This window comes from Terrapene carolina, unplaced genomic scaffold, assembly GCF_002925995.2.
Source record: "Terrapene carolina triunguis isolate 2854851 unplaced genomic scaffold, T_m_triunguis-2.0 Scaffold96, whole genome shotgun sequence".
NCBI classification, from domain to species: domain Eukaryota; kingdom Metazoa; phylum Chordata; order Testudines; family Emydidae; genus Terrapene; species Terrapene triunguis.
Window position 1 is genome coordinate 11,957,869 of NW_020664447.1, and position 25,987 is coordinate 11,983,855.

The following is a 25,987-nucleotide window of genomic DNA, read 5'->3' on the forward strand; positions in this document are numbered from 1 at the left end:
AGACCCTAAAATTGAGACACCGCTCAAAATGCATTTACGGGAAAATTTCTAATGACGTTTCTTTGTATGATTCACAAACAAGACTGGACTTTGAATGAAAAATCCATTTAAAGAAGATAAATGTTGACGTTAAAGAATCATCATGTTTTCCATAAACCTCCTGCCCCTTTCTAATAAATCAAGGGTAGCACAGAACAACATATATTGACTTATAACATTGAAATATAAAATGAAGAATTGTTAATGGTAAGATTAAGAGCTTTGATAGCTATATTTTTAATGATTTGTAATTATGTACAGTGAATGAGCACAATTGATGCAACATTTAGGCCAAACCTTTGGCCGACATAACTGGTTTTGTCAATTCTTTTTTACATAGAATTGCTACTCTGATTAAAATGTTTTGTGACAGAACAAAGATAACATGTATTGAAAGAAGTAAGTAGAACATATCATGATAAACATATGATACATAAAATATATAATGATATATAAAAACCTCCTTTCTCCAGGATAACCCAGGATAGGGTGTCACAAATACAAAATGATCCAGAAACTGCAAATCCGGCAGGAAAAATACAGAAGTTGGGTAACTGAAGCTTGCGCATGCGTAGTGTACGGGTTACCTAAAATCCAAAGGGCTGATATGCTAAAAGCCACTTGGATAAAGATTAAGTAATCTGCAACATAGACATATATAAAAGACCTAAGTGAACATGGGCCCAAACTGGAGAAACACTACACCAGAAACTCAAGAATGGGACAGAAGGACCAGACCCTGAGATCAGAGAAGGCGACAGCTATCCTGGAAGATGGAAAAACTTCACAGTGCCCTAGAATGTGGTAACTTGGGCCCATTTACCAATTCTATCTGGTCTATTATAAAATATATGTTCAGACATTGTAAGTGACAACAATTCTGTCTGAAATTATATAAATAAAGACAAAAAATGATTAAGCCTAAATTAGGTGGATTTGTGACTCCGTTTCCCAACTTTCACCCCCAGCAATGAAGGCCAGATATAATGTCCTCCAAAGTTTGACTTTTTGGTGAGTTCCAGTCCTGAGAAGCTCAGAGGTTCCATAGGAGAGGACCTCTACTCCAAACTATCTGAAAGCCCTTTATTCCAAAAGCTAAGTAAGCTAGTTTTTGGGAAAAGTCTTAAGTTTCCTGAGCGTTAGCGACCCAAGTACATTCTGGGCCACAGAGCAGAGGGAATTTGAATGCAATGACTGAATAGGTTCCTACTGAGTATATGTATCCCCATGCTGTACCCCACACTCTGCTTCCCAGGCAACGAGTGGTTGCTAGTGCCACTCCCAGGCTGACTTCATGTAAGTAATGTAGTCTGACCGCCATTAAAGGCTCTATACTACTATGTACAGAGCACTAGGCTCCCACTAACATCAATGGGATGTGCTTTGTGGAACCAAAGACAGAGTGCGTAGGACATTTCAGGATCAATCCCGAAATACAGTCACTGAAGTGCACATATGTAGATAATACATTTCCAGAAAGATACACATAGCAGAAGCACAAGTGTAGTACTTATGAAGGTTTTTTGCACTTTTATTGAGGTCTACAAGGATCTTTTTAGCAAGGGAGAAACTCAGTATTCAAAGTAGTGGCAAAATTGTGCATACAAGCTGCTGTCACAACAACCCATATTTCTTTTCCCCCCCGTTTGATTACTACTTTGCCAAATTTTCTCAGTTATAGCAATCTTAGGTGTTATCATTGTAATAGGAACATATTTTAGAAAAATGAAATTTAAAGATTGCCAATGTCCCTTTACCTTTTTTTGTTTATATATCATATTAAAAATGACTAATCATTACAAAATAGTTATACTACAAAGAGAGCTCTAAGCTTCCTTTTTGAATATATCGGTCAAAATCTATATATTTCAAGGTTTCTTGATAGTATTTCATTTAAAATTTCTTAGATATAAACACAGGAAACAGCAGCTATATAATTATGAGAGACACACCAAACTGTTTTTCAAACTACTTTGAAATTAGCTTAATTACTATTTATAACAGATAATCAAGAAAATACATTATTTACAATTTCATCTAAGAAAATCGGTGTGTATAATGTAGAATATATATTTTAGAACCTTATTAAATTAATCAAGGGATTAACTTTACTTTGTAAACAGGTTTGTAAAAATATCTGGATTAATAAACTATAATCTAATGTATCAATTTTTTTACCTTTAAAATGTCAGCAGGATCCTCTTTAGCAGAAGCAACAAACAAATTATGTCCACAGACTATTCCCTCTGCGAGGAAATACTTGAACAACAAGTTGGAGTAAATACCGTATTTATCTTCCTCTGTGGAAATAGAGGGTTTTTTGGTTAGTCACACAATGCAAGGGGGGTGTGTGTGTGTGTGTGTGTGTGTGTGTGTGTCCGTCCCACCTTCCCCACCCATGTTTCTTCCAACACTGTACAAATGCTCTTTGAATACCTCTTCAGGTCTGCTTCTCATAGACTAGCCCTCCTATAACTATGAAGAGCCAGTGAGGAACCCAGAAGCACAAGCTAAGCAAGATGAATCCAAAGCTTTAGATGTATGACTCCGTGAGAGATTTTATTTTTGATTTCTCAGACTAGAAAAGGCACAGCCATGGCATTTTAGGACCATCCTGACATACACTGGGTCCATATCCCAGCAGCAATCTCCACCTGAAGACAAGATCCAGGCCTTCTTCACAACTCAGTTTTCCAACAATATCAACTACTTGAGGTTGCAATAGCTCAAAGAACTCAACTGCTCCCTCACCTAATGCTTCTTTTTGAGTCAACAGGAAAGCAAAAGATCAAAATGTGACTCTTTCTTATGCATGATAGAACTATATGCTACTCATCAAGTTGTCATGGCTTTTTATAAAATTTATATGACATTTCACAAGCATCAATGACACATACCAGCTACAGAAATAAGAAATGGCATCCCTCTCTCTATATATATATTTATCATTTACACATCAGTATTTGTCTGTGGTGCCAAAACAACTCATTTCTGTTTACCAGTTCTCACACCCTAGATGTGTGTGCGTGCACATTCAAGAACAGCAAATAGACATGGAAAAATGTATATAAAACATAAGTCTCTAGAAATTCAATCTTTAAAAGCATTTTTAGTTGGCAAAAGAGCTTCAGGTCGACAATTTGTTTTCAAAGTCACTCTAAGTAAACCTATCAAAATGAAAGACAAGGTCAGAAGCATGAGAGTTTATAGTTGTTTTTTTTCCTCTTGTTTTGCCAGCAAACAAGAGCAGCATAGAGAAGAGTTTTGAGAGGGAGTTCTCCAGGTGAAGGAGGAGCAACTGCATAACCCTTGGGGTGAATGTCATCTGTTTGTTTGTTGTATGTTTGCTGCTTGCCACGTGCCTGACTGAAATTTATAGTGTGGTCTGTTTGGCAGGGGGAGAGGGGGAAATATGCTGAGCCTAGTGTTAAGAGCTTCTTTAAGGGATCAAAGCCTTGTTAGGAGCCCTTAACCAGTGGGTGGGGCTACTCCAGGAGAACAGGGTTTTAAAAAGCCAGCTCCTAAGCAATGAGAGGAGCTAGCGAACAGGTGAGTGAGTTTAGAGAGGGAATGAGAGAGCCAGATATACCTAACATTCTCTAAATTTAGGCCAACAAACACCCCCTGCCAAACAAACAAACAAAAACGAGCAAGAGTAAAATTAATGCAGCAGAAGTCCAGCGGTGGAGTGGTGGATACCCAGTTTATTGCACTGAATGCAGCATGTATGATTACCGGTCTTGTAAGGCCAGAGTGGCTGAACTGTACAAGCTAAGTGAGACAGAGAGGTACACCGACAAAACTTTCCAGGACACAGTAGAGCAGTCCCAGTCTGACAGCCTTTGTGGTATCGAGGAAGAAGAAAGTCTCGGGGAAGGAGAACATCAAACTGGATTGGAGGGAAACAGTTCCATAGTTGGGACCCTCCTTCTAGATGATGTCATAGTATTCTCTTGCACTAAGGGTGCCCCTCTGGGAGAGGGGACCCAAGTTATTAGGAAGAGAAGGCAATAGCAATGGGGGATTTGATTTTAGACATACAGATAGTTGGGTCTGTGATGATCAGGAGAGTAGCATGGTAAGTTGTCTGCCAGGTGTGAAGGTTGTTATCTCTTGAGACATCTAGACAGATGTATGTGCAGTGCTGGGGACGAGCTGGTGGTTGCGGTACATGTAGGTACCAGTGACATAGGGAAAGGTAGGAGAGAGGTCCTGGAGGCCAAATTTAGGCTGCTAGGAAAGAGATTAAAGTCCAGGACCTCCAGGGTAGCATTCTCCAAAATGCTTCCCATTCCATGTGCAGGCCCAAGTAAACAGGCAGAACTGCAGAGTCTCAATGCGTGGATGCGATGGTGTAGGGAAGAGGGTTTTAGGTTTATTAGAAACTAACCCAAAATGGAACCAAATTGTTGGCATGTAAAATTAAAAAGGTCACAGAGGATTTTTTTAAACTAAGGGCTAGGGGAAAACTGACAAGTACGGAGGAGCACATTGTTCTGACAGAGGTATCCTTTAGGGGAGGATCTATTAACAGGGATTCTCTATATCCTAGTAAAGAGGAGAGGATAGTAGTTTAAAAAGTTCAGATAAGAGCTGAAGAGAACAAGCCATAGGAAAAAGAGTCCCATTCAATTACAGCACTTGAAGGCAGACAACTAACTATTGACACATTTTATAAAAGTGTATATATACAAATGCAAGACGTCTAAATGCTGAGTAACTTGAGTGCCAAGTATTAAATGAGGATATTGATTTAATAGGCATCACAGAAAGTTGGTAGAAAAATGATAATCAATGGGACACAGTAATACCAGAGGGCAAAATATACAGGAATGACAGAGTAGGTTGTGCCGTTGGGGGAGTACACAGGATCTGATTCAAGAGGTGAATATAACGGAACTGCTTGGTAATAGCAACCATAATGTAATTAAATTCAACATCCTTGTGTGGGGAAAATACAAAAAAACCCACCACAGTGGCATTTAACTTCAAAAAGGGGAACTACACAAAAATGAGGAAGCTAGTTAAATGGAAATTAAAAGGAACATTCACAAGAGTGAAATGCCTGCAAGTTGCATGGAAATTTTTTAATAAACACCATAATAGAGACTCAAATTAAATGTACACCCCACATAAAAAAAAAAAAAACCCAAAGTAAGAGGACCAAAAAAATGCCACCATGGCTAAACAGAGTAAACAAGGCAGTGAGAGGAAAAAAGGCATCCTTTAAAAATTGGAAGACAAATCTTACTGAGGAAATAAAAAGGAGCATCAAGTCTGGCAAAAGTGAAGTATAATTAGGCAGGCCAAAAAAGAATTTGAAGAGCAACTAGCAAAAGACACAAAAACTAAGTAAAAACATTTTTTAAATATGTCAGAAGCAGAAAACCTGCCGAACAATTAGTGAGGCCATTGGATGATTGAGGTGCTAAATGACCAATTAAGCCAAACAAGGCTATTGTGGAGAAGTTAAATGAATTCTTTGCATCAGGCCATGTCTATACTTATAATCTTATAGCAGTACAGATGTACTGTAGATAGCTGTGCTGCTGCAAGTTCACTTGTGTAGCCGCATTATGCCGAGGGGAGAGTGCTCTCCCATCGACATAATAAAAGCAGCTCAACCAAGAGCGGTAGCTATGTCGGCGGGAGATACTGTCTTGCTGACGTAGTGCATTGCACATGAGCACTTATACCGTCAAAACTTAATCGCTTGGGGGGTGTCTTTACACACCCCGAGCAACAAAAGTGCTAGTGTAGACATGGCCTCAGTCTTCACCGCAGAGAATGTGAGGGAGATTCACACACCAGAGACATTCTTTTTAGGTGACAAATCTGAGAAAGTGTCCCAGAATGAGGTGCCAATGGAAGAGATTTTGGAATAAACTGAGAAGTTAAACAGTAATTAATCAGTCGGAACGCAAATATGAAGCTGCAGAACTACTAACTGTGATATGTAACCTATCACTTAAATCAGCCTCTGTACCAGATAACTGGAGGATAGCTAATCTAATACCAATGTTTTAAAAAACGCTTGAGAGGCGATCCTGGCAATTACAGGCCGGTGAGCCTAACTTCAGTATCAGGGAAACTGGTTGAAACTATAGTAAAGAACAGAATTATCAGACACACAGATGAACCCGATGTATTGGGGAAGAGTCAACACAGCTTTTGTAATGGGAAATCATGCCTCACCAATCTATTAGGATTCCTTGAGTGGGTCAAATATATGGACAAGGGTGATCCACTGGATATAGTGTACTTGGACTTTCAGAAAGCCTTTCACTAGGTCCCTCATCAAAAGCTCTTAAGCAAAGTAAGCAGTCATGGGATAAATGGGAAGGTCCTCTCATGGATCAATAACTGGTTTAAAGACAGGAAGCAAAGGGTAGAAATAAATGGTTAGTTTTCACAGTGGAAAGAGGTAAATAGCGGGGTCTTCCAGGGATTTGTACTGGGACAAGTGCTATTCAACATATTCATAAATGATCTGGAAAAAGGGGTAAACAGTCAGGCGGCAAAGTTTGCAGATGATAACTATTTTGGTTAATTTTGTAAGTCCAAAGCAGACTGCGAAGAGTTACAAAGGGATCTCACAAAACTGGGTGACTGGGCAACGAATATTGATAATTTCACATTGGAAAACATAATCACAACTATACATACAAAATGATGGGGTCTAAAATAGCTGTTACCACTCAAAGCAGAGATCCTGGAGTCATTATGGGTAGTTCTCTGAAAACATCTGCTCAATGTGCAGTGGCCATCAAAAAAGCTAAGAGAATGTTATAGCTACGACCTTTCCTAATGTTTTTTATAAGACACTAAGTATCATAATGCCACTACATGAAGCCATGGTATGCCCACACCTTGAAAACTGCATTCAGTTCTGATCACCTCATCTCAAAAAACAAGTTATATTAGAAATGAAAAAAGTACAGAGACGGGCAACAAAAATGATTGGGTGTTTGGTACAGCTTCCATATGAGAAGAGATTAAAAAGTTTGGGACCATTCAGCTTTAAAAGGAGATGACTAAGGGGGTATATGCATGAATGTAGTGGAGAAAGTGAATAAGGAAATGTTATTTATCCCTTCACATAACACAAGAAGCAAGGGTCATCCAAAGAAATTAATAGACAGTAGGTTTAAAAAAAACAAAAAACAAAAAAAACACACACAAGAAAGTACTTCTTCACACAACACAGAGTCAACCTATGGAACTCATTGGCGAAGATGTGAAGGCCAAAACTATAACTAGGTTCAAAAAAGAACTAGGTAAGTTCACGACGATTGGTCCATCAATGACGATTAGCCAATATGGTCAAGGATGCAACTGGGTGTACCTAAACCTCTAACTGACAGATGCTGGGATTAGACGACAGGGGATGGGTCACTTGATAATTGTCCTGCTCGGTTTATTCTCTCTGAAACATCTGGCATTGGCCACTGTTGGAAGACAGGATACTGGGTTAGATGGACCATTGGTCTGTCCCAGTATGGCCATGCTTATGGTTAAAGTAATAAATGTTAAAAGAGACACAGGTGAAATCATGGTCTATTAAAGTCAATGGCAAAATTTTCATTGACTTCAAAAAGAAAAAAAGAAAAAAAAAAAAAGAGTCAGAATTTCACCATGTAAAACAATTCCTTTATTTGAGCTTTTTCCTGTGTTGTTAGCTAAGCACCTGAATTTACTAAAAATTCAATGTCCCACTTGGTTTCATATGACTAAAACAGCATTTACCATTACTCCAAATTAACAGTGATTTAACTCAGATAAGACTAACTCTACATTAGTAGACTCAAGGAGCTAGCAGAAGCATTGGTAAGGATTACATTGGTATCCCTTATGGAGGGAATGTAGCTGACTTTTATATCTCAAGTTTGCTTTTTGAGGTCTGGTTAGATCTTTGGCTGCTCCTGAAGACAAAAGGAAAAACAACAGCCAAGATTATCTCTTCCCCCCTTCAACCAAGCCTAGGGGTGTGTGACTTTTCTCAAAAAAATTCAGATTTTGCTACAATAATTTATGCCTTTGTCACATTTTTATTAGGGAGTGCTTCTCATCAGAACATGAGATGAACTGGCTACAAATTGGCTTCTACATGCAGTTTAATATGCTGGTTTAAATCTAAAGCCCTAACTGTAAAAACCCTAGCTACCCAGAAATCAAGGTAATGACATGGTATAACAATAAAAAATTAAAATAGATTGGGACCTGGTTATCTGAAAGAAACCATCTGTCTCCATATAATACCATGCAGTTATGGTTAGTAGAGGTGATTCAGCTAGATCCTCTTCCATCTGAAGGAGAACGGTAAGGACCATTAGCATGACATTCTTCATGAGGGGTCTTCAACTTTGAAATATGCTCTTGTTCTTGGTCCACCAGAGCCTGGATTTATTAATTAATTTATTAATCTTACAGATATGTTGCAAAGCCCATCTTTCCTCATGAGGTTTTGGAGTAGGAGTGGGATGAGTCCCATTGACTTGAATGGAGCCAGGATTTCTCATGTTTATGGAATATGAGTCAATATTACATTTTTTGAAGATAGCTTATGATATTGTGTATAGTATTTGAATTCTCTCTGTGCCATTGTTGTTATCTTTTCTTGATCATCAGCAGTGTGCTCCAACTTGTGCAGAACAAAATAATATAGTCCATGACCTGAGGAGCTTGCAATCTAAAAAGTTAGACGTTGGGGATAGTAAGGATCATTTAAGTAAACACATTTACATGTGTACTTGTTATAACAGGCTACCCGGTTACAGTAGGTTGTATCATTCTTATTCCTATAATACTAGAACTACAAAGAATATGAAGGTGACACCATGGTAAAAAGGTATTACAATCCCCCAATCACCACCACATCTAGGATCATGAGTGGTTTTGTTGCTTCATAAATTTTTCTGTGATATACTTATCACTTAATAAGAAGTGGGAATCATTAAAGTCTGAGGAACACTCAATTTCTCAGATAACGCCAAAACAATATTCTGCAATAAACTTGCAATTTAGTCAAAAAAAAAGAGAAAAAAAGAAAAAATTAACTCAGTGTGACAAATGTCATCCTAACATTAGCTTTTATTTTAGGCTACTTACATTGGTTTCTATCATACTGAACTTAGAGTGGGAATAGGAAAATAAACTGTCAGAGAGCAATCTAAATACAAAACACCTCAGTCTGCTACAGTACTCAAAGGATTAAATGCGTCTCAGAAAGCCTTTACAAACAATGTATCCTGAATGGTTAAAGTCAATGCATCTGTAAGGATCCCTCAGTTCTTCAATTTGTCATATAGAGAATAGCTTTTTATTGATTCATTTCTAGGTCACTAAACTTTTGTTGTATTCAAAAGATCTAAAGTGCACTCAGATAGGGCTTTTCTGATAGTGTCCATTGTACCCAGGCTTTAATAGTTACGTTACTATTCAAAGCCTAAAGAACACAGCTCTGATTTTTTAAAATTGTTTGGTACAGGTATTTCAGCAGCATAACAATTAGTTTCTTTTATGGTTAAAATATTTTGCAAGTTCTCAACAATTTATCTGAAAACAAAAATTTATTGTAGCAATCAAAAAGTGAAATGTCCCAAATTATATTCTTTAAATTTGTCTCCACTTGTCTCCTTTTCTGAAAGAACCACCTCTATCCTAACAGTCTGTGTTGATGGGGACTGAAACTTAAGTGTGTACTACTCACATGAAGCCATAGGCACTTAAGGCAGGACCCCAAATCTTTGTGTTTAGCTTCCATTCTAAACAGTACTCCCATCAGCAGCATTCACTGTGCACCATACCTCTAGCTGGTAAGGCACACAAGCATAGAAGAATCCCGCAGCTGCAGACTCTGTTCCTGGGTCCAATCATTGCAATTCAGACAAACAGTCCACAGCTTCCCCTACTTTCTCTGAACAAAGAACATTTCCAAAGCTAAGTGGCAGGTGAGTAACTAGTGAAGCATAAAACTGCAAAAGAAAGATTCTTTACCTAGAAGTTACCCATGTTGTCTACATGACAAATCCTCTCATGACCCTGCAGTTTAGGAGAGCAGAGAACTAGTTTATCATCATTATTCTCTGGTCTCCTCTTACAGCAGCTGACAGGAAAATATAGCTATCAATATACAGAAATGGTAACTCAGTGTAAGGCCATGCTGATACTGGAGAATAAGGAACCAATTCCCAATTCTTACTCTGTGCTTGGAGTAGGCTCAGTGAGCACATTATAGAAATTTTATTCCTCTTTTGCATCAATTGGCTATATTTACCACTCAGGGTACACCTTGCTGTCTGATTCACACCAGTAATATTAAAGAGAAAGCTACCAGCTCTTCGGAGGCACAGGCAAGATGTTTTATAGAGGCTGCTAGAGCATGAGAGAAGACCCATTAATAGAGAAATCAAATGTGCCAGCTGGGCATTAGCTGTAGTATATTTTAATGTAGCTACAAACTTATATACAAGTTAAGGACAAGATCCCTAATGGAACTATATTGATTTACACCAGCTGAGGATGTGGACAAAAGAATACAAGTAAAAGAGTAAGTAAAACTGTATCCAATTGATACGAGTTATTCTTCTGTGAGGGGATGGGTTAAGTTTTTGAGGAAAAACACACCAAAAAAATCCAAACAAACTGCGATGTGTGGATTACGGCTGTTGATTAATCGCAGTTAACTCATGTGATTAACTCAAAAAAACTAATTGTGATTATTAAAAATAATCGCAGTTTTAATCGCACTGTTAAGGAATAGAATACCAATTGAAATTAAATATTTTAGGATGTTTTTCTACATTTTGAAATATATTGATTTCAATTACAATACAGAATACAAAGTGAATAAAGCTTACTTTATCATTTTTACAGTGCAAATATTTGTAATACAAATAATAATATAAACAAAAGAATAGTATTTTTCAATTCACCTCATACAAGTACCATAGTGCAATCTCTTTATCATGAAAGTGCAGCTTATAAATGTAGACTTTTTTGTGTTACACAATTGCACTCAAAAACAAACAATGTAAAACTTTAGAGCATACAAGTCCACTTAGTTCAGGAAATAATGCTACCCGCTTCTTATTTACAATAATCACCAGAAAGGGAGAACAGGTGTTCTCATGGCACTTTTGTAGACGGTATTGCAAGGTATTTACGTGCCAGATATGCTAAACATTCGTATGCCCCTTCATGCTTTGGCCATCACTCCAGAAGACATGCTTCCATGCTGATGACGCTCGTTAAAAAATAATGTTTAATTAAACTTTTGACTGAACTCCTTGGGGGAGAATGGTGTCTCCTGCTCTGCTTTACCCACATTCTGCCATATATTTAATGTTAGAGCAGTCTTAGATGATGACCCAGGATGTTGTTCATTTTAAGAACACTTTCACCGCAGATTTGACAAAATGCAAAGAAGGTACACATGTGAGATTATAGCACTCGACCCAAGGTTTAAGAATCTGAAGTGCCTTCCAAAATCTGAGAGGGATGAGCTGTGGAGCATGCTTTCAGAAGTCTTAAAAGAGCAAGACTTCGATGCAGAAACTACAGAATCCGAACCACCAAAAAAGAAAACCAACCTTCTCCTGGTGGCATCTGACTCAGATGATGAAAATGAACATGCGTCCGTCCGCACTGCTTTGGATCATTATTGAGCAGAACCCATCATCCGCATGGATGTATGTCCTCTGGAATGGTGGTTGAAGCATGAAGGGACATACAGCTCTTTAGCACATCTGGCACGTAAATATCTTGCAATGCTTGCTACAACAGTGCCATGTGAGTGCCTATTCTCACTTTCAGGTGACATTGTAAACAAGAAGCAGGCAGCATTATCTCTTGAAAATGTAAAGAAACTTGTTTGTCTGAGCGATTGGCTGAACAAGAAGTAGGACAGAGTGGACTTGTAGGCTCTAACATTTTACATTGTTTTATTTTTCAATGCAGTTATTTTTTGTACATAATTCCACATTTGTAAGCTCAACTTCCATGATAAAAAGACTGCATTACAGTACTTGTATGAGGTGAATTGAAAAATATTATTTCTTTTGTTTTTCACAGCACTAATATTTGTAATCAAAAATATAAAGTGAGCACTATATACTTTGTAATTGAAATTAATATATTTGAATGTAGAAAACATCCAAAAATATTTAAATAAATGGTATTCTATTTTTTTTTTAACAGTTTGATTAATCATTTGATAGCTCTAGTGTGGATCATGTTTATAAAGACCCTTTTAAAATAGCATAAGGGCCCTTGAAAACTTCCAGAAGATAACTGGTAGCGTACTTATTTAAAAAGCAGAAAGCTATCTGGGGAGAAAATTTGCAGCAATATACAAATACCACTTTTTGTAGAAAGTCTAGACAGGTTGCCCTAAAGCTGTCAAAAACTGTCACAATCCATCAGTATTGATATTTTTTTCTCCAGACAATACTACAATACAGTGGTGTGACCTAAGGTGAGTCTTTCTTTAGCTACAAAACATCTCACCAAAACTGCTGCAGGTTATGAGATGTGATTGTTTTAATCATCTTCAGTATCTGAAATTCCATTTAAAGATATTTTACTAATGTCCACAGTTACTAAGCTTGAGGGAATTTAGTCCGTGTCACTTGCATTTAATTAGCACACGCCAAAACCAGAGTTGGCAAACATATATGTTACAATATTTGGCATTCAGCCATTCTGCAGGAAGGTGAATTTTGACATGTTGTATTTTGTATAATTATATTTGGCAAATCACTGATTTGTACCTCTCCAGAGATTACCTTTTTAAACTTTTTAAAAGGTGATAAAGTCAATTATATTGACAAGTGAAGAGTACCCTTATCAGTCAGGTTAAATTGCATGTCTAACAAAAATAATAGTAGCTAATTAAAGTAGCTGAAACTGCTTCAAGGCTTAGAATGTACAAGTATAGTCCTGCCTCTAACAAAATACATGTTATGGTTTAACATTTTTTTTTTTAACCTGACCTCAGCTACCGAACAAAACCCTCTGATATGATAACCTTTAAAACCTTCAACTATCAGTGACCTCGACAAATGGCAAAAGCAACAACAAAAGCTTAACTTTTTTAAAGTGTGTAAGAATTGTGACATTCAATCCAGGTTCCTATACTGGGTGCACCACTGTGTTAACCGAGTCCTTCAAAACTACAGTACGTAGTACTGTCTTTAGTAATTAGGCATGTAGCATGATTAAGGCACACATTTTAAAAATTAAAAAAACAGAACACTTTTCTGGTGATATTTTTTAAGGTTCGGACACTTAAAAAAAAGTGTATGCTGTTACTACTTTTTGCTCCTGACTCAGAAACAACAAGTACATATTTCTCAAAGTGCATGATTTTTTTCCAGCAACATAGCGTTCTGAATGAGTTTAACATGAAACACTGAACAAGTGTTGTTAACATTCACTTTCAGCAAAAGAACAGTTTTAATAGTGTCATTCAACTTTTCACTTCACTCCAAAAACTGTTCACAACACTGAACACTGGTTCCACTGGACTATTTGTTTCTGGTACACACAGAGCAAGTTTTACCTGGTATAGCAAAATATCTTGAACAAAAGAAGTTTTACAAAACCAAATGTTTTGACTAATGAAATAAATTGGGAAGTTACAGGTGTCCCAAAAGAAGTTCCTAGGATACTGGAACATTAGATGAACAATTAGTACATATGGTCACTTCAAGCATGGTAAAAGAAATAACATAGAAGAGTAAATAGACTTCAGTTTATCTGGGAATCAAGATGTTCTCTGCTATAAAGTAGCACTGCTAGAAAACTTAACTTTAAATATATACATACTGTATGCCAAATAATATTTTACAAGAATGTCCAGCAATCTATATTATTGCATCCCTAGAGAACCATAATAATTAAGACAAACATTTTAATACCCTGAATCTATTATGTGGTTAAATTAACCAGGATAATAGGTGTCAAATAATGAAGATGAGCATTTAATTTGCAAAGGGAGCTAATCTTAGAGTAATGCAATTTATCCTTGCCTTAGAGAATGTTAAAAAAAGAATTTAACCTTTTTACTATACTTGGAGTACAATGCTGAAGGATCCTCCTAGGAGGTTTAACACTGACAGCTTCAATCCTGTGAAATATAAAGCTTGCCTAGACTAATCTCATGACAGGATTTTACTGTTTTTCTGTATTATTGATGAGCCATTCTAACAATCCAGTTACAATACTCACTGTGCTAGCTTTAAAACCAGTTTCAAGATCTTCAGTGTAGTTTCAAGAAAGAACTGTATTTTTTCGTGTATGTCTTTTGTATAACATTATATACTTCAGAATTGTTTTAGTTTTTTTTTATTTAAGTCTAAAATGTTAGATTTTGGATCTTAAATACATTCTCTCCCACACTTCCAGCTATTACCTTTATGCTAATAACTCCTCTGTTGCTTCTTTCTTTATATCTGGTATCTAATGAATGAACTCATAACCCATGAATGAGAATTGCTAGTTATGCACTCAGAGAACGTCATGGGGTGAAATTTTAGCTCTATTGAAGTCAATGTGAGTTTTGCTGTGGACTTGAGCTGAAGGAAAAGATGAGTGAAATCCCGCTGATCTGATTAGATGCCTTCTCAAATCCCTGAGTAGCTTCCCATTTTACCACATCAAGAGCAAGAGACTCAGCTTCATTTTCAAGCCCTGCATAATCTTGTTCTTGTCTACATTTTTGCTCTCCTGTCTTCCCACTTGTTTAGTTCCTTTATTACTTCCAATCCTTACTGCCCCCCTTTCATTTATTTTTCTCACTCTATGCCTTCTGCCTGCTTTCTGGCTGACCATTTTGCTTGTAATGGCTTGTCACCTGATCCCAAATCCCTTCGGTCTCCTCCTGCTGAACCTTCTGTAGAATCCATTTCCCCCCCAAAAAATCCTACCATTGTTTTCCCACCTCAACGTGGCAGAAGTATTGCCCAGCAATTTTGCCCTTCCCTAGGCTGTCTTCAGGGTGAGAACCTTGTCTTATTATTTGCTCTGTACAGTTCATGTACTTATGGCACTATAAATTATAAGTTTCAGTATCTTGAGATACACCTTATTGTAACAGGCAATGGGAGAACCTAGCATTAGAAAGATCTTGACCTTCATGCTCTATCTGATACCATTGACTTCCCTTCTCAGTTACTCACAGTTCTCAGAAATCTCAGACATTTTCCCCTGTTGATTTTATTCCAGTTTCTCCACCTGTTCTTTTTTGGGTTCCTGTAACACTAGTAACCTCAACGTGATATTCTATGGGATTTCTGCCTTAACCTATCATTGTCCCTATTTCTCTTGGTCTTCTCTTTTCCAAATTCAGACTTGAGCTGGAATATCAATTGATAGTCTACATCTGCTTAAGATTCATCACTGTCCTAGCCTTCTGTCTGCCTTAGTTTAATCAACTACTAGAGGTAGAATGTTTTCCCCCCCCACTCAACACATGAAAAACTGCTCTCTTACCAGCAAGTAAGGTAAGTGAATGTCAAGCCTTCCCATCCCTCTTGGACTTTAATCTTTAGTTAGAAAATCATAGACATGAAACCCAGACTCTTAAAACCTTCATATAGCTATACAATAATGATAACGAAATACTTCAAATTCCAACACTAACTCAGGAGAATGTTAAAACAGGAGCTAATAAAGACAGACATTTTAAAATCAGCAGCTCTGAATAACTTGCATCCAAGAGTTTTAAAAGAGCTGGCTCAGGAGCTCTCTGGATCGTTAATGCTGATTTTCAGTAAATCCTGGAACACTGAAGACATTCCAAAAGACTGTATGAAAGCTAATGTTGTGCCAATATTTAAAGAGGGTAAATAGAACAACCTAGGTAAATATAGGCCTTTACATTACAAATGTGGTTGATAAAAACAACAGTATTGACGTAATTGGCTTGTGTAAGGCATTTCACTTGGTACTATATGACATTTGGATTAAGAAACTAGAATGATACAAAAATCAACATGGCACATGTAAAATGGATTAAAAAACTAGATCAAAATGTAATTGTAAATGGGGAGTAATGATTGAAGGGGTGTGTTTCCATTGGAGTCCTGCAGGGACCAGTTTTTAGCCTTCACTATTTAACATTTTTATCAATGACCTGGAAGAAAACAAAGCCATTACTAATAAAGTTTGTAGATGATACAAAGATTGTGTGAATAGTAAATAATTAAGAGGACAGGTCACTGATACAGAGCAACCTGGATCATTTGGTAAACTGGAAGCGAGCAAACAATATGTTTTAACATAGCAAAATGTGAAGTCATAAATTTAGGACAAGGAATATAGGTCATACCCACAGGATAGGGGTCTCTATCCTGGGAAGCAGCGACTCTGAAAAGAAATTGGGGGCCATGGTGGATAATCAACTGAACGTGAGCTGTGAAGTGGTGACCAAAAGGACTACTGCGATCCTCGGTTGTGTAAACAGAGGAATATCAAGTAGGAATAGGGAGGTTATATTACCTCTGTATTTGTGACTGAGGCAACTGCTACTGGAATATAGTGTCCAATTCTGGTATCCACAATTCAAGAAGGATGTTGATGAACTGGAGACGGTTCAAAGAGCCACAAGAATGTTTAAATAATTGGAAAACATGCCTTATAGATTTAAGGAGCTCAATCTATTTAGTTTAACAAAAAGAAGGTTAATGGGTGACTTGATCACAGTCTATACAGGAGGAACAAGATCCAAAGGCTGGAAGTTGAAGCTAGACAAATTTAGACTAGCAATAAGGTGCACATTTGTTACAGGGAAGGTAATTAATCATTGGAACAATTTACCAAGAGTCATGGTGGATTCTCAATCACTGGAAATTTTAAAATCAAGCTTATATATTTTTATAAAAGGATATGGTCTACTCAAACAGGAATTAATTCAGGAAATTCCTATGGCCTGTGTTATACAAGAGGTAGTAAACAGATGATCACTGTGGTCCCTTTTGGCCTTATAATCTTTGATAACTAGATGTAAATGATTAAATCTCTTAATATAGTGAAACCATATCTTGGGCAGATGCTTGATGTCTTGGAACTACCGCCAAACAGAGTATGATCTTGTTCGCACTTTGGCCATACTTGCACAGATTTTCATTCCAGTAAAGATCTTTTTGAAGTTAGATTAAATTAGCTCTTAGTTGTAAAGATGGCTACTTATGGCTACAGGTATATTAGTAGAGCAGAATGGGGAAGACTGTACTTCTGTTACCTATACTGAACCAGTTCTGTGGTACTTTCATAAGTACTAAAATGTACATAAAACGAAAAAAATTAATGCTGCTAAAAAAACTGCACCCTTTATATATCATTATAGTTGTAATAATTTGAGTCAAACACAAGCCAATTCACCGTTCCTAATCCCTTTATAGAAGCATATAACCCTGTCAATTTTACTGAATATTCTGAAATGTCAGTTTGTATTAAACCTTTAATACTTTTTGCTGTTTAATATGTGTTTAAGATACATGCTTTATGAATAAAAGTGAACATACAAATGTATATATATGTTGATTACTGTTGGAAAAAGTTTCCACATGAAACATACATACAAGAATAGGATTTCCATTTATTTAGTCTTCTCTAATCTCTAAGAAACAAGACTAAATTTCATAGTTAACGTTTGTCTCTTACATAATTTTCTCAAAGTTGCTGAAGTTGAACAGCCCCCTACACCACTCTGGAGCAGTTCTCCTCCAATAGTCAACAACGACTTATCTTATTTGCTATCCTTACATTTCCCATTGGTGCCAATTTAAGTCAGTGGGAATTTTGCTTGAAAGACTACCGGATCAGGTTCATTATTTATATTTTGTTTCTCCAAGAACACTGCACTATTAAACAAGCAAGTTTATGGAGTCCTCATTATTTTTAATCACAATTCTAATTTTTATTAATGCTGATTTTGAGCCTCAGCAGTTTTGCAGGGTCCAATATAATACCAAATAAGCCTCATATTAATCATGGAACTTTTGATATTTTTGCATCTTTTATTTCCAGCCCCAACTCTGCAGACACTGAGATCAGTAGCCCAGGTATTTCTCTACAGTGAATTTTGTTTTATCCTGTGGAAAGACAGGCTGCATTGGTTTGAGGAAGGATTAGATATATTTAAAAAAAGTAGTAAGAAATAGGAAAAATTCTATCTTACCTGTGAATTTTCATTTTAAGACCCTCCATGTTAGACAGCCTTCATAGTGGGACATTCCCCATTGCTACAGCAACGGGAGGCAGATCAGATCTTTGCTCTGAACTTGGGCTTAGGTTCACTGCTCAGAAAGAACTCTCCAGAACAACAGCTTCCAAAGCTGAAAAATACTAATTATATAAAGTGCTACCCAACTCAAACCATTTACAGCAGAGCCTTGACATGAAAAATTTAGCAATTTTCTGGAGGAACACCCTTTTCCTTTTCACACTATTTAACAAGCAAGCAAGCAATAGCCAGGGGGGAGGGAAAAAAAACAAACCAACCAACCACACCCACACCCCTCACTCTGAACATAATGCATTCTTCCAAGGCATGATCAGACGATCTGATATGGAGAGTCCTAGAACGAAAATTTACAAGAGAATTTTTCCTCTCTGTCCCCTCGATGTCCGTCAGTCTTCAGAGCAGGGATGTAGAAAGCAGTAAATCACCCCAGGCAAGGAGGGACTCAGTTTACCCGTGTAGAACTGAATAGGAACTTAAGGTTTAACAGCCACCCTGTTGAGGAACAGACTTCTATCAAACCCTGTATCAGATGGGGTAAGAGTGTTAACTTTATAGTATTAAGAAAGTATAGATGGAAGACCCTGTAAGTAACCTTACAGAGATCCTGATAAGATGTGTGAAAAGAGCAACAATAGAGAGATCACACAAAGTGCATAGTAAGAAGAAGAGTCATACCTGAGGCGCTCTCTCTCTCTCTCTCTCTATATACATATAGACACACACACACACACACACACACACACACACACACACACTGTAGACTCCATTCACATGTAACTTATGCATTTCTACTTCCTTAGGGTATTTGTTTCAACCAGAAGAGCACCAACACTACTTTCTATTATGTGAGGAAGACTGTGGTATTTTTGGGAATGGAGGCCTAACTAGTTCACAGAAGTACAAATGTGTAACTCAGGTTTCACTCCGAGCATACCAAACTCCTTAGCTTCCTTGGACAAGGAGGTGCCAAGTAGGCAAGATACTTTCAGCAAGAAGAGGAAGAGACCTACCAACTGTGAAGTTGAAAGGTAGTTTTATTAGAAGTTGCCGTGCTTTTGATCTGTGGGCTAGAAGAATCTGCATCTTGCCAGTGGACTGGTAAGAGTAGTGGTCCTCAGGAACCTGTTATCTGACTGCAATAAGAGATTTTCCTGGTTTTCTTACAGTGCAATATGCCTGCAGTCACTGACTTATCTTTCCAAAGAGCATTGGCCTTGAGTCTGATGATCAGGCCAACTTGTCCTTTGCTTCAACTGACTTTGCCCTGATGAATGTTCTTTGTAACATTAATATCTAGACCTCCAGTTTATGATAGACATCATTTGTATATTTCTTCTAAGTTGCTAGGTGGCTGCTCATCACCTTCTTAGAATGAGACACTGTAATTCCTTCCTCTCAGCTTCCCAAATGACGAATTAGGTGGCATGGGATATCCGTTCAGGATAAGCCCTTTTTAGAGTGCATGCATGTATGTGCTGGACGTTTGAAAGAAGGTTCCAATTACGCTTCTCAGACCTAATTGAGGAAAGACCTGAGGGTTAGTAAGACTATAAGACCTAAGGGTTAATATGATTATCATCACTGTGGCCTGTTCCTTCACAATATTCTTTACCATCTTTACACTCAGTGACTGAGGGGAGAAGGCATAAAGGAGATCTTTTAGCCCACTTCTTAGATAAGGAAGGAAGCAAAGATACATTTGTGAATACCAATATAGAAGTTATAAGTTCCAAAAAGGGGCTCATGAAACCTCATTGAAAATACTTCTTGTAGCAGAAGTTAAAGAATTTCTGGGTAGCTCTCCCCGATCATATCTTCAGTAGAACTCCAGGTTTATTTTCATACTGTAAAGTTCTGGGAAGATAATGCTGTAATGATGGATTTCATATTTCCAACTGGAATATTAATCTCTTTATGGACTTGCTGAGAGACTTAAGATTTAAAATGGACTATATGTCATTGTTTCTCTTTGTACCACAAAAAATCTTATGCCCTTTCCAAAAATATCTGTCTCTCCTCAGAACTGGTTCTATTGTTCCAACGAGTAGGAGATGAACCATTCACCCTTCACCTTCTGATTCTACAAAGGGTCTTGCTGATAGTGTTGGTTTATTTTCATTTACTTTGGAGAAAAGATAAACTTGGCCAAGGGGCAAGGATTGAATTCTATAGTTCTTCTGAATATCCTTCCCCTGATTATTTCAAGCACCCATTTTCTGAGGTGGTTCACTCCCGGATGAGTGCCCACTATGAAACACTCTTCATTGGGGTGGAGCTGGGGGAAATCTGCAGAGACTTGGGAACCCAAAAACAAGAGAAGCTTTTGAGATTACATGATTTTCCTTGATCCTCCAACTCTCACAAAAGGCAGAAATGCCCTCATCCTAATGTGTAATCTCTACATTGGAACCTGGTGCAACAGCTTCAAAGAAAACACCTATGACATAAGGTAGTTTGAAGATTCTCTCATTGGAAGGAGGGAGGGACTTATTCCTTTGCCTAGAGACAAAGTAGTCACACAGGGTTTATGATCCTCACAGTGTTTAACAAAATAGTTGGAAGGATATCAGAGGTTAGCCCCAATTTATTCAAATGGAGCAATAGTTGCACTAGGACACATCTATGGAAGTTTTGAATATGCAGCAAATCAGTCAGGTGAGGTATCAGTTCTAAAAAAGGCTGGCAGAGAAATCTTGTTTAAAATAGATTTGATGTAATTTTTCTTTTGCATGTGCTCACAATGGACCTCCACAATAAGAGACTGCAACCAATATTCTCAGGGCTTAGGCTGCTATATCCAAGTTTAGTCTGAGTCACAATCCTATTCTCCTGTCTGCAGGTTTGGCAGGAATGTTCCCTCAGCTGGCATGACTGTGCTCTTTACTAAGAAGGATGCAGCAACCTTAAATTCAGGCAGAGTAATGGAAACCTTAGTCCATATGTACAAGTAGTCCTTGATAGGGAATTCCCACTCCATCTTAATCACACCCATAAACCATTTGAGGAAGAATTACACAGCTCTTCCTCAACTTTGCAAGTGTTTTGTTGTTTTGTTTTCAGAAGGGGAGGCATTTTTTAAAGAAGAAGAACCTGAGACGACAGATGCCCTTTTGTGCTTAATTCTGGAGGTTAGCTGAGAGTCTGAGGTATCTCACTCAAAGGCTCAGCTTTAGTTTTCTCCTCTTTAAAGGATCTAGAAGTGAGACTCTCTCATTACATATTTTAAGTTTTTGTGCTGACCCTTTAGGAGCTGAATCCGCAGTATCTATCCTTCACCAGTCTCTGGGCCAATCCCCTGTGAGAAGGCCGAGAGCAGGTTACTATTGAGATTGAAAGGACAGTGTTAAGGCATGCATCCTTCATGTTTCTCTAAGAAAAACTGTAGCCATTTTATGACCTCCTGTGGGACTCCTGCAGGCTGGAAGGCAGAGAAAAGACAAGTCAACATCCCACTCTAAATCATTTCACCTCATACTCCTTGTTGCTAGGTCCAGGCTAAGCAGGGGACAACTGCATAGAATTAGGAATGAGCCATAGCAACTGGAAACAAATGACTCATTTGGTATCAGAAAGGTCACAGAAGCCGCCACCTTTCATGGTGCAGGTAGAACACTGTGGGAAGGGGGCATGCTTTGCACCCTTTTTAATCAGCTCAGCATGTATCTTGCCTACATGCTGGCTGGGAGCAGGTATTTCTTCACTCCTGGCTCCCCTTCACCTTGCCTCCACCCAAGATTCATGAGGCTCTACGTGGGAATAGGGGTCCCATTCTCAAGGGAGAGGCAGCAGGGCTGTGGAAAACTTAACTCCAGCTCTATGACACTGAATCCGGCCTGGTCTCGGTGAAGGGAGCTTCCATGTGGCCTACTCAACTGTTTCAGTGTGGACCTTACCCACATGCTGGCTAGGAGCCAGGTTTCACCGTGGCCTGCTTAGCTGTCTTGGCATGGACCTTGCCCACATTACAGCTGGTTGCTGAGTTCCTGTGGTCTGCTATCTCTGTTGGCCATTTCTGAGGGAGAAGAGGAAGAGAGCTGCTATCCTTCAAACCCTCCTCAGAAAGCCAAGTTTTAAGTTTAGCAGTTTTGGGGAGAAAAATCTCAAAACCAATAAAGGCAGAGAAATTTAGTTTAATGGGAGTTTATAAGATTTTAAAGCTTTGCTACAAAGGGAGACCTGGGAGTATGCCATGCGTGCTGCTTGGAGGCGAGAATTCTGGAGAGTTCTTCCCAATGGGTAGTCCCCAAGCCCAGGTTCAGAGCAAAAATCTGGTTTGCCACTAAATGCTATGGAGATGGGGAATGACCGACCATGAAGAGAGGCAAACATGGAGGGTGCTGAGAATTAAAGTTTGAGTGTAATTAAAAAAAAAAAATTGTAATCATAGCTATATAAAATATTAGCTAAGTGTGACAAAAGTATAGCACAATATATTCATACATTCTATACTAACCAATAAGAAGAAGGGTTCCAACAGCTAAACCTCCACCTGGAAACAAAACAAAAACCAAGAACAAGATGAGACTACATTTTAATGTTACCTTAGAGAACAATTAAGTTTGCTTAGTTTATAAGTCAAAGAAAGATGACATAGCAAGTTTAAAAATGTAAATGTGAACAACATTTTAATTACCTTTGCAAACTTCCTACAATTCACTATTATGAAATAATTACATATTACATGTAATTATATATTACACATTACAATTACTTTCACAATATATTGTACTATTCTCTTTATATGAAAAGATCCTGCAGAGATCTACACAACTGAGCTTAAGTACTGCAATAATGCTGTAGAGCCTTAATCAAACACTTACTTTAGTAGGACTACTCATGTGAATAAAAATGTGCAGGATTGGGTCCATATTTAGTAGCAATTAATAATACTAACTCTACAGCCACCAATTAACCATGCAGAGTACCTCAACAAGGGCTCATCCAACTCGCACTGATGTCAACAGGGAAAATTCTGGCTGCACTGAAGTAAATGGTAAAAACTCTTATTGACTTCAGTGGAGCCAGATTTCACCAAATGAGAGTCGGATGGGGTCTTTAAGTACATAAAATCCGAGAGATTAAGCTTCTACCCTAAAAGCATTTCCTTGTTTGACACTTCTCATCTCCTTAAATATATAGAGGCCTGCCTGGATAAACATAACTGGTTGATTTTTTAACTGGTTGTTAAAAAAATAAGGATTCACTCCATCCTCTTGTTTAGCTAAGAGCGTCAATGTTTTTCTCTTCCCATTTGTTTAAATAACCAGTCATTATGTACCAATCACTGATGATCAAATGAACATAGCAAAAAAATCTGTTAGCTGAAATTAATATTCAGTTATCAGAAACCTGTCTTACATCTTAGTACACTTGAAAGAACAGTTGAATTCATTACTACACATTTTGAATTGTGACTACATTAGAGTTGATTTTCTTGATCCCCACTTCAGAATTCATAATATCAATGATGTAATTCCATCAGTCAGTTTTAAAAAGTGATCATAACATTTACCAGCCCAAACATAAGCCTCCACACCCATCCTTTTAATGAAAGAAAAACCTACTATTTTGCGTATATTTATATAAAAAAAATTCTTTACACAGGACAAGTAGAATTTGCAAGACAAGTATAAGTGGCCACTCTCCTAAAATAAGTAATTATCTTAAAAATAAAGAAGAGTGTTAACTATCCTTAACAGAACTGAAGTGGAAGGAGGACAGTAAAGGGAAAAAGTTGTTTGAGAAACCACTACTACAATGGCAGAGAATAGACAGCTCATTATGAAAGAAATCTTAAAAATTTTACATTTTCATGAAGCAGGCAAATATGAAAGTGGGCCCATGTTTGTCCCAGCTGTACAACATGCCAACTATAAACTAAAATATTTCCTGCAGCAAACAAGGCTATCCTACCTGTATGAAGTGATAAAACATTTTTAAAATACATTTAGTATTACAAACAGTTCTGTATGTTTTACTGAATGACATTCTGTGGAAATAGGGCAACTGAGGCTTTGTCTACACTCGTGGCAGCACATAGGGTATATATAGCTACAAGCTGAAGTTAAGGGCAGGCTGCATCCATACTGCCATACGTAGCTGCTCATGACAGAGAAACGCTATGTATGGTGCGCGAGGCAGCAAGGAAAGACTCCAGCAGCTCCTTGCTGCAGGAGCCTCTCTCTGCTGCCTCCCTGCTGCCAAAGCCTTTCCCCGCTTCTGGAGCCTTTCACCAGCAGCAGGATGCTACATTGCTTCAGTGCGTAGAGAGCTTCTGTAGGGCAGGTGGGTAGTCAATTATTTTTTGTCAAGATCCAAATTTCTTGATCAAGGTATAGTCAAGGTCCAGACTCCAGAGAAAATAACTCAACAACAATAAAGATAAAAAGTAAAAACAAATATTTCAGGGTCCATTCAAAAGCATCTGGCAGTCTGGATTTGGCCTGCAGTCCACCTATTGAGTTCCCTTGTTGTAGGGTATTTATCCTAATATTCTGGCATGCCTTTACTCGCCTAAGCAATGCCTCACCATCTACATTGCTATTTACACCCAGGGTAGGGGAGCATGCAGTGTCTGTACTCTATACGCTGCCCTAAGTCTAGACATAGCCTAATGGTTACTATTTTGCAGTAAGGAATTTTAGTTAATAAATAACTTCTGTATCAGCTAATATTTTTATTTAAATATTCTTGTTTTTAAATAATTTAGCTATTATATTGACTACACAATTTTATTTCTCTTTAGATTTCTTACAGATTACACAGACTCACACACAGATATAATGAAGTTTTTTAAGTGTTCCTAATACGTACATTAACAGTTATCACTATCAATAAAAAACAAAAACGAGGATGTTGTATCATACGTGAGCTACAAATGGAATAAATACCAGCTGGAAATATACTCTCTTTAAAGTTGTTCCTAGAGAAAGCTCCATGGTAAAAATGATCTTGATAACTATTTTCTGTTTGTATTCAAGAACTTGTTTGATGCACATTGTATGAACTATTTCCAGTGCAAATTAAGTATGGTTTACATTATTAACATCTTAAGAGTATGCATGTGGGGTGTGATTTGGGGAGGGGTTACAGGGGAAACAAAGGGAAGGAGAGAAGTTGGAAGCGTGTGTGGATATCCTATTTTCCCTGGATATATACTTATAATTACAATTGAGGTGAATAGGTGATAGCTAAGAGGAGATGAAGAGAACAGATAAGAGAGCTTTAGGAATGAGTTTGATATCTAAGCAGGCCCCGTCCTAGAAAATATCTTTTGAACTATTGACCCAGCTATTTAAACTTCATCCAAAAGTCAAACTGACTTAAATATGCAAACCCAGACATGAGGACTTTTTAAATTCTGGTTTGGTACAAATAAAATAAGCTGCAACATTTAAAATCTCCGCCAGAAGTTTAGAAGTAATAAATTTAAGCCAAAAATTTCAAATCAACATGCCTGAAATTAAGCTCCTAAATTGCTTTTTGAGTATTACAAGAACCAGCCCAATTTTCAAAAAGGCTAGTCAAGCAGAAATTCCACTGGCAACTGAAAGACGTTCAGCACATTAATACATCTTAGGAACCTAATTTTATGAATCCAGGTTTGAGAATTCTGGCCTTAGCTTCAAAACAAGTTTAAAGTATCTATAAAGAGAGAGAAGATCTGACACACCCAAAAAATCTAAAATGACTTCCATGTTT

The 25,987-nt window shown here is 37.6% G+C and overlaps 1 protein-coding gene across 1 annotated transcript in view; it reads right to left on the reverse strand.

The window, feature by feature from the left end:
- The window catches only part of ELP4 (elongator acetyltransferase complex subunit 4), a 263,164-nt gene that overhangs the window by 230,553 nt on the left and 6,624 nt on the right, over positions 1 to 25,987 (reverse strand). The window contains exons 2-3 of the mRNA XM_024194948.3: positions 22,740 to 22,775; positions 2,218 to 2,339 (exon numbers count right to left, since the gene is read on the reverse strand). Of these exons, the coding sequence (XP_024050716.1) occupies positions 2,218 to 2,339; positions 22,740 to 22,775 (158 nt within the window). The remainder of the gene's footprint in view (positions 1 to 2,217; positions 2,340 to 22,739; positions 22,776 to 25,987) is intronic.